The sequence below is a fragment of the Gavialis gangeticus genome, unplaced genomic scaffold (genome assembly GCF_001723915.1).
Source record: "Gavialis gangeticus isolate Ggan-Ray unplaced genomic scaffold, GavGan_comp1, whole genome shotgun sequence".
Classification (NCBI taxonomy): Eukaryota; Metazoa; Chordata; order Crocodylia; family Gavialidae; genus Gavialis; species Gavialis gangeticus.
Window position 1 is genome coordinate 64,769,788 of NW_017728993.1, and position 9,922 is coordinate 64,779,709.

At 45.2% G+C, this 9,922-nt stretch overlaps 1 protein-coding gene across 1 annotated transcript in view; it reads left to right on the forward strand.

The window, feature by feature from the left end:
• ADCY10 (adenylate cyclase 10, soluble) overlaps window positions 1-2,758 on the forward strand; it is an 82,465-nt gene extending 79,707 nt beyond the window's left edge. The window contains exon 35 of the mRNA XM_019501880.1: window positions 2,114-2,758. Coding sequence (XP_019357425.1) covers window positions 2,114-2,290 — 177 coding nt within the window. The 3' untranslated portion in view covers window positions 2,291-2,758. The remainder of the gene's footprint in view (window positions 1-2,113) is intronic.
• Window positions 2,759-9,922: the final 7,164 nt, after the last annotated feature.

A 9,922-nucleotide genomic window follows, 5' to 3' on the forward strand; every position in this document is an offset into this window, starting at 1 on the left:
TTTTTTTTTTCTGGCGTAACCCCGTTCCTGCCAGCTCGTTCTTCTCGTTTTATCTTATCTTTCATACGTCCCTCTTGTCAAGAGCTCTCGGTAATCTGCAGACCGTAGTAATTCATGTAAACTGTTTGAAACCTGTACTCAGCAAGTCTGCAATCCACTGTAATCGCTGGGTGACAGAACATCTGCATGCTGTAACTAAGAAATCAACTGCTTCTGCCTACGCTGCAAACTATCAGTAGCGTAAGTAAAATAAACTTTCTGTGTAACCAATGTGCTTTAAATCATCTGACTATCTGACTCCTGCTTGCCATTAATACCCGCCTGTCTGGTCATAAATCCCCCCTCACGCCAAGCCGGTCATACCAACCCAGGCTCGCAGGTCAAGGGTGCGAGCCTGGGTCGGTACGCATCTGGGCGCGACAGTTTTCAGGAACCAATTGTGTTGTAAGTCCAAGGACTGCCTGTAGTTTGGAATTTAGAAGCCAAGCAAAACTGATACATTTGCCTCTCATAGTGAAAAACCTGGCATAAAAATTGCACTATGGAGTTAGTATGGAGACAGACTTAAATCTAGTTTGTTTTACCAGGACCTTCTGTCTCCACCCCTCTTCCCCCTGCCCCCCATACGCACTTCTGTCTCGTACTGAGACAAGAAGGAACTGTATCAGTGCAGAACAAGCAGGCAGCATTAAGGTCAAGGGGGACCTAATCCTGGCTTTTCAGAATGAAGCCAGCCAGAAATATACCTTGTCTCTTCACCACTGGAAGAAGGGAAAAAAAAACAGGTAGCTGGGAAAGCAAATGACTAACTGCTTGCTTTACAAGGACATGTGAGAAGGATAAGGAAGGGATTTGAAATATGTTTTTTGGAGAGGTTTTCCAGATTCCCATGGACATAGCCTCTGTCCTGACTACCCTGGCAAGATCCTGTTCAAGCTCCCTATACCTTCCCCCACAAACTTTGGAAGACATGAGTCAGGGGCCAGCCTTTACAATCAGGAGCAGTATCATCCTCACACTAGCAATTCCATCTCTGCTGCAAACAAGGAGAACCGTTCACCAGGGGATAGTATACAACAGTAACTGGCAACTGGCTCCTCCATTTCTTTCCTTATTTCTGTATAAAGTATTCTGTGCTAGGGTAACTACTAGAGATGCCCCCCGCACTGCGCCCTGGCTGCTTGCAGTCAGCTGTTGGAGCAGGGGGAGGGAGGGATGATCAGGAGCTGAAAAAGAAAAAAAAATAACAGCAGCAATAATAGTGGCACCTATTGGCAGAAGGCCTGAACTACAGAAAGAGGGAAGCACCACCTGGTGGCAAAAGGGAGTAATTACAAGTCTGAGTCACCAGGTGTTTACATGCCCCAAATCCATACGTATGATGACTTACGTGGCGGTGACATAAACTAAACTATGTCCTAGGAGCTTTAGTTTAACATGCCAAAAAGACTTTTAAAGCAGAGAGAAATCCTGCTTGTGCAAACACAAATGCAGTTGCAGCGGTGTAAATAAGAAATCCCGTGTCATGTACAAATGCCCCTGGAGATGCAGTTTTACCACCTCTGAGGATTTTGTATTCTGAGGTAAATACCTTGCCATAAACCTTGCTGTACAAAGATACATCTCTGATACATGCATTTCCATTATGCACTACGTGTCTCTGTAGTGTTAGCAAAAGTAAATCTTCAAGCCAAAGCCACTCATCTAAAGGGTCCCTTTACTCCCTCTTAGCCATCCTCCTGGTGGGTTAGAAGAAGCAGAACAGAGTGGTTGCCAGGGGGGGTTTGCTTTCCCTCTGACAAACAGGAAGACAGGCAGGAAAAGGAGGTGGTAGTCCTTGGTTGCACTTCCCAACAACACAACCAGCATTCAGGGGGAAGTTATTTGTGCTTGCTTGACTAGTAGTACCAAATACTTTCTTAAGCCAAGTCATACCCAAGGATTAAATTGCTACTTTCCTAATCCCTCTTCATTCTTGTGTAGTGCAGATCATGCAGGCACACAAAAAGAAAAACTAGCGTGGCTTTCACCAGCCTTCTTGAACACCACAGAAAAACAACCCCTGGAGATCCATTTTCCTTCTTGTGTCTTACTTTCCTTTTGTTCTTTGTAGGAGTGGTGGTTCACTGCAAGAGAGCCGATGGAAGACTTATGGCTGAAGACAGCTCCGGACTTTCCCACATGGGAAGGAGACCTGTCAGATGCAGAAATTAGAAAGATCCATAGAACCAAATACCTCATGAGGGCACCTGCTTTGGATGTAGACAATCCTTTCCCAGAAGAAAAGTAACATGAAGTGGCCTCTTCGAATAGCCTGCACTGCCCAGACCAGTAAGCACATACACTATTTCTCTACCACTCATGGAAACGCATGTTCTCTACAAAGTCCTGATTTTGCCCATCTCTTCCTTTGGCAAATTTAGGCAGTATGGTCTAGCTGTTGTGTTCTTAGAGCATTTATCAGCACTGTTTAATAAACTCAGCAGGATCTCAGTCTTTTATAGTAATTTATTTCTTGGACAGACTCTAGGGGCATAGGCACTAAGTCTAATTCATTTTGAAATAGAAATTAAAAATAATTGTATATATCTTCTAATTTTAGTTCACTTAGGACCAATGTTCAGATTCTCTAAATAGCTAATGCAAATACCCACCCAACACAGAACTTTAGGATATCTCCAGATTATCCCCAGATGGTGCTGTTTGTATAATTGTAATTTAATAAAATAGATGTAGTTTCTTATACATACTACTTTGGATGGAGAGCTAGCCTGTTGGTGAAGATTCCAATTCACCTGCCTTCAGCTTTGCTTCAGGGATGTAGCTGCTGCTGCTGTCTCCACCTTTAGTTTCTGAATGGAAACAAAGGAAAAGAAGAGGGGAAGTTGAAGGCAAATATTGAAATCCCTGTGTGTGATTTACTGAGAAACTGACGTGATGGGAAAATTTGTCATTGAAATTTTGAATCTCTAAAGATGCCAACAGAACAGCAATGACCAAAACTGATCCCCAAAGAGCTCTGCAAGGGCAGCAAAGTGGAGTTAATTGTTTGGGGCCTCAATATGTTTTTTAAGCTATCACTGTTCTAAAAAGAAATGTAAAAAAGTAGAAAAAAAATTTTAGTTTTTTTTAAAGTCCTTTAGAAGGCCAAAAAGGGGTCAAAGCAGTATACCTGTGGTGGTTCTTCATCATAAATTAAGGATAGCCTCTGCTGAAGGGGCACAAAGAATTTGAGAAAGCAGCAGAGCCACCTTGTGGCCAATCTGTAAACTGAATGTAAGGGTAGTTCATGCTCAGAAATACCCAAATGAGGTGGCAGGGTGCCATCCTACCGTTTTCTGCCTACCTTGGGTGCTTGTACACATTATGATTTGACTATGTACATGTGACGAAGAGTGATGAAAAATTGTAATAGCGTCACCATGTAAACATGCATGTGTTTTTCACGGCAGATTTTGTTTGATTGTGGCAACTTAGATGACCTCCGATGTATTTTAATTTGATCATGGCAAATTGTTCCAGGAAGCTTAGTTTTATCATGACAGTTCTGTCACATGTACATATCGTATACAGGTAAATTCACCACTTTGTGTTCTGACAGCCCTTGGCCACCAAGTGCCTCTTGAATTCACTGGTAATTTCATGGGTGTACTTGGTAGCCGTGTTGGTCTGAGACAAAAAAACATACAAAAAGCTAGAACTCTTGGTTCCAAAATGATATCTTTTATTAGACCAACTGGAAAATGGCAAGAAAATTGTCCTTTTCTGCAAGCTTTCGGGATTAAAGTCCCTTTGTCAGGCTCTGGAAAAAGTGTAGATGGTACAAGATAGTAAAAAGTCCCCATAAGTAGGAAATAAACTTCATTTTTGCACAGAGGGAGCTGAAGATGGAAGGCTGTCCCTTTGGGTCCATGAGTGTGTCTTTGTGAGGTATGTTGAGTAGCTCTCTGATGTGTTGATCAGGTAGAATTCCTTCCCTGGAGATGTCAGATGGCAGGCAGGGAGGTGAAAAAACTTCCTTGTTGTTCTGCAATGAAGTTTAAAATCCAAAATTGGCTAAAATTCGGCATCTTCCATGTTTCAGAGGTGTAGCTGTATGTCCTTTTGTCTCAGACCAAAACAGCTACCAAGTACTACAGGCTGGAGGTAGAGCCAGAGAACATCACCACTTTCATAGTGGCAGCCTGCATGCTTCACAATATTTGTGAAACACTGGGTGAAATTTTCAGTGATTCTTGGGCTCAAGAACTGAAAGAAGTGAGAGCAGCTGCTAGATCTAGACAGGGGCAAGCAGGGCATTGTGCGGGGTTAGACATTTAAGCAACCAGTGGTACGGGAGCTATTGTGAGAAGTTGCCTGGTAGCACGCATTATGGCTACTGCAGGTGGAGAATGTGTTCTGTAGGACAAAGTAAAACCTTCTAAAGTTTGCTGTTAAAGTTGAGTGAAGCTGTGTTGCTGAGTTTTTGTGGAAATTCAATAAAATATTTGGTTCAAGCAAATGTATCAGATTGGTGTATTGACTATACTGGAATTGGGTATGGGGAGGTAAGGGGGTGTAGGAGGAGTCAAGTGGGTTTGATCATGGCAGACATTGCTGAATTCTTTGCTTTGATGGGGTTGTGGGGGAAGGGAGTGGAAGAAAAAGGACATCTGGCCGCTTTGGAGACTGGCAGCTTTCCATCTGGAGTGGGGGGGTGGGAGACGGGTGTGTCACTGCATGGAGGGGTGGGGTAGAGCCAGGGTCTGGGGGATGACTCTGGGACGGCAGTGCCATCAGAATTCAGGGTACACTGCAGAAGTTTGCCTGGTTAGTGAACCCAAAGTTTGGATGGATGATGAGGACATGCTGGTACCAGAGGTGCAAACCCCCAAAGTGAACCGAGGGGAGTGAATGATGCAGAATGCTGGCTTGGCCAATGAGACATTGTACAGCGGAGTTAAAGGCAGGGGCTGGGGCTGACCCCAGGGTGTCAGAGCCATTAGAATTCAGGTTGCTGCAAAAGGTTGCCTGCTCAGCAAACCCAAAGTTTGGACTGTGATGGCATGCCAGGGCCAGAGGTGGGAACCCCAAAAGCGAGACAAGGACAATAAAGTGGAATGCAGACTGTGAGCCAGTCAAGCTGTGGTTGAAGGGGTGTGCTCTACCCCCCCACACCAATAGAGTGTCTCATTAACCAAGCCAGCATTCTTCAGCACTCAGTTCCCAGGGCCTGCAGGGGGTACAACCCCAGCTAACTTCCTGTCCCTTGGGCAGGGGGCTGGACCCAATGATCTTGTGAGGTCCCTTCCAGCCCTATTGTCTACAAAATCGATGAAATATATGAACACATATATAGCCTAGTGTGATTTTGGGGCTTGCACACAAAGTATGTGTTGTTAGCAAGATCTGAGTCGGGTTGATGAGGGGATGGAAAAGAGGGTGATGCTGTAGCCAGGTAATCAAAGCAGGGCTTAGAGTAACATGACCTTTGATGGGCAGGAATTGACACGTAAATAGCGTGACAGTTATAATGCTAATAGGCCTATACTACAGCCCTATGTAACCTGGGCTCCACTCAGCAGACCTAACTGTTTGTGTCTGTTCTCTGGTTCCAAATAACATGGCTTCGTCCACTCCTCGCTGACTGAGCGAAGACAACCAGCTGATCTTGGAGGCCCTGAAAAGGTCAGAGTGAACAACTCAGCTGCTTGAGAAGGAAATGCTCATGATGGTACATGCAGCATACGGTATGATGAACCTGTTAATAGAATACTGCACAGTATTTCATCTTTGAGGCACACCATGATGATGGAACTTTTCAACCCGCTGGACGCATTTAAAGAAGACAAATTGCTGCATCTGGAGACTGAGGCCATTGCCCATCCGACTGGGCGGGGACCGCAGAATCTCTGGCAGGTGGGGAGGCAGGACATCATTTGGGTGACTTCCCATGGTTTATATAAATATGAAAACGGGAGGCTTGGAAGGGTGGTGTTTAGTCCCAATTCAGGGTTAGCAGCACAAAGGTGTCTGCTCAGCGACACAAAAGTTTTGTGGGTGAAAGCATGAACAAATGGATTGGAAAGTCGATAAACGTGGGTAGCCATAATAATAAAGGGCTTGTAATAAGAGGATTCCACAATAAAAATAATGAATTCTGGGATATGAATTGGAAAGAGCATGAGTGTTATCCTGCTAATGAGCGTAATCACCATCCCTATCTAAACAACAACCCACATAATTGGAGGAAAATGCTCTCTCTCACTTGTCCACCTGCAAAAAAAAGGGACCCCCCCCCCGCAACGTTTTCTGGGGCTGCTGTGTAATCATCAGCCACAAACAGGGGCTGGATCAGCTTGGACCTGCAAAAAAACACCCCCAAACAGGCTGCTGTACAAGGGCAGAGTTAAAGCAGCAACAATAGCAAAACAGCACCCCACAAACTTGATCAAGCCAGATGTCTGGCTGAGCATCTTGTTCAAGGAAGAACATAATGAGAAGCACACACAGCAGATTTGAACAATAAATAAACTTTACTTCATTGATAACAATACTTTAAATAATAAACCTGTTAATAATAATAATAATAATAATAAAAACTGGATATTGATTAAAATATCTTAGGCTAGATATCAGGAGGCGCTACTTCATGGTCAGGGCAGCTAGGATCTGGAACCAGCTTCCAAGAGAAGTGGTGCTGGCCCCTACCCTGGGGGTCTTTAAGAGGAGGTTAGATGAACACCTTGCTGGGGTCGTTTGACCCCAGTACTCTTTTCTGCCATGGCAGGGGGTCGGACTAGATGATCTACTCAGGTCCCTTCTGACCCTAGAAACTATGAAACTATTAAAATATTAATTATACAACTTTACTCAAGTTTACACAGAAGATACTGCCAATACACATTCCAGTTATGGAATTTATAGTATTTAATTATGTACCTTATGTAAAAATTATCACATAAAGTAGATGGTACATTTGACATGTCACAAGTGCCCCCTGCTGTAATTTAGTAGTAAGAGGTTGAGAGGGTAGAATTGTTATGAGGTGCCCTCTAGCATCTTTTATTTGTAATAGCCAGGGATCCTGGTTTTCTCTGATAAACCCTCCCCAATTTTTGGTTTTAAAAAAGTAACCCAACATCCATATATATAATATATTAATTAGTGGTGTTTCATTTTGATTATGGAAAATGTGGATTTTGGGTTACTTCTTTAAATCTGAAGAAAATCAGAGAAAACCAGAATCCCTGGTAGTAGCCCATTGAGCAATTGTGAGTTTTAGACATGTAACGTGTGAAATAGTTAGGGGAATGACCATGTTACGTTGCAGGATGCAAAATGAAGGAAAGAATAGATTGATCTAAAGAGACCCATGACCGCATACCAGCACCCTAAGGCTAGTGTTTGCTGAAGGGGCACAAAGAATTTGAGAAAGCAGCAGAGCCACCTTGTGGCCGAACTGTAAACTGAATGTAAGGGTAGTTCATGCTCAGAAATACTCAATTAAGGTGCCAGGGTGCCATCCTACCCTGTTTTCTGCCTACCTTCTGACCAACACTCCTAACTACCTCTCTCCACCCAGCTAGGTATTCACTTCAGCAACTTATTCCATTTTTCTGGTTTCTGCTTAAATCCTTTTGTACAGGGCAACCATGGCAGCCAAAAATACCCCTGAAATTACACTCAAAAGACTTCCTCCCACTCCCTGAAGCTCAGAGTGCCAGTGAGAGCTGGTTTCTTTAAGGGGGGCAGCTGCATAGGACGTACAGAGGTCCACACCCATCCAGTATTCCTTGTGTGCGACGAACATGACTGACTGGTGTTGGGCTGATTTGTTGAGTTAAGCTTCACAGACTACATGTTACCGTAACAGACATGGAAGGGGTTGCCTACCTGACCGGAAGTTGTCCCACTGTACTAAGCCACAGAAAGTTTGTCCCAACAGAGATGCTGTACTGAGGGCAAAATGAAGGTGTCCCGGACAGGGTCATCTTGAAAAAAGGAAAAGCATGGAAACCCCCCTGCCAGGGGTTTTAGGGACAGCTTGTGGAAATTCCAGCCTCTGGATTGTTGGGGAGGCCTTCTTTAAAAGAAGGGAGTTTTCTCTGTCTGCCCAGGGAGAGGGAGCTGGGGAGAGAAGGGCCTGTGCGGTGGGGAAAGGGCTGCGTGGGCCTGCCCGCAGTGACTTGCCCCCAGAGCCGTGGTGAGCTGATGACATGTCAGAGGAGTGTTGCATAAATTGCTGATTTTATCCCCTGGAGGCTAGTCCAATTCACCTCTAGAAGAGAGTCACACTTTCAGGCTGGATCCAACTCTATTTTATTGCTTGCAAGCAGGCCGACAGAGGAGCTTGTTGCTCAGATCAGTGTCGACCCTAAACAAAGAGCGCACGTGGCTTTTATCGAGCTAGCATTTTTTTCAGTTGATGTGTTACATTTTGATTGGTCATTTCAAACCAAAACCTGAGCAACCTATAAGGCATACGTAGTGGGCCATCCTGTACCATGTGGGTGGAAAGTTACAGAATGCAGGGGTTAATACTAAAACAAGGAACAAAGAAACATAGAGAAAAGTATCTATTTTTGCTACAGGAGCAGGTGTTTGCTTGTGGGGAAGCAAGCCCCAGTGAGTGGGTACATCATTCAAGAGAGGGGTGCATGGCTGTGCAAGCCCGGCCCAACGCTTTCCAGCGCTCAGACAAAGGGAGGCGAGACTTGGGGAACCAGCCCTAGCTTGTCGGGGTGTGCATGACCTAAAGGGAGGGCACGAGCTGTGGGAGCCAAACCCAGTACACCCATGGGAGAGGTGTATGTTTGAACCAGCAGCCCAAGCTGCGTGGCCCACTGTGCAGGGGCCACGGAGCAGCTGCCAGCAGCATGGTGACGCCTGGGCCAATGTGGGAGGACCCCAGCCACAAAGGACCTGCCACGGTGTGGTGGGAGGAGCTGGGGATTGTGTGTAAATTCATTGTGCGTAAAAGTCATTAGTAGTGCTTGTAAATAAGTATTCAGTAACTCATGTTGTAAATACAAAGCAATTTATTTATTAGTGCTTCAATGTCTAATTATTGTTTAAGCTTCTCACACCTGAGAGGTTATCAGTTTGTGAACCCCATAGGCACCCAAGTAACTATCTCAGTACCACCAGTGCTCCTTTTGCGTACTGTAGAGTTATTTTAGTAGAAATTTGTCATTTGTATCCACTTTAGTTCTATCTTATTCTATATATAATTAAATTGTATATAATTAAATATACCCCAGGGGAGTGCACCTAGGCCAAGGGTCAGTGAGGATCTAGTCACGGAGCTTCTGGAGGGACTAGATGTATTTAAATCAGCTGGTCCGGACAATCTCCACCCCAGAGTACTGGGGAATTAGCTGAGGTCATTGCGGGACCCCTGGCACAGCTTTACAACCACTTGTGGTGCTCTGGTATGGTGCCGGAGGACTGGAAGAGGGCCAACGTGGTTCCCAACTTCAAAAAACAGAGGAAGGAGGACCCGGGAAACTATAGGCCAGTTAGTCTTACCTTGATCCCGGGTAAGATTTTTGAGAGAATTATTCTGGCGCACGTCCATGAGGGGCCAGCAGGGGAGGTTATGCTTAGGGGCAACCAACATGGGTTTATTAGAGGCAGGTCCTGTCAGACCAACCTGGTGGCCTTCTATGACCAGATCACCAAATCCTTAGATGCAGGAGTAGCAGTGGACGTAGTCTTTCTGGACTTTAGGAAGGCCTTCGACACTGTCTCTCACCCCATTCTCATTAAAAAAACTAGGGGACTGTGGTGTCAACACCTACACAGTCAAATGGGTCACCAACTGGCTGGAGGGCTGCACCCAGAGAGTGGTGGTGGACGGGTCATTTTCGACCTGCAGGGATGTGGGCAGTGGGGTCCCCCAGGGCTCGGTCCTCGGGCCCGCACTGTTCAACATCTTCAT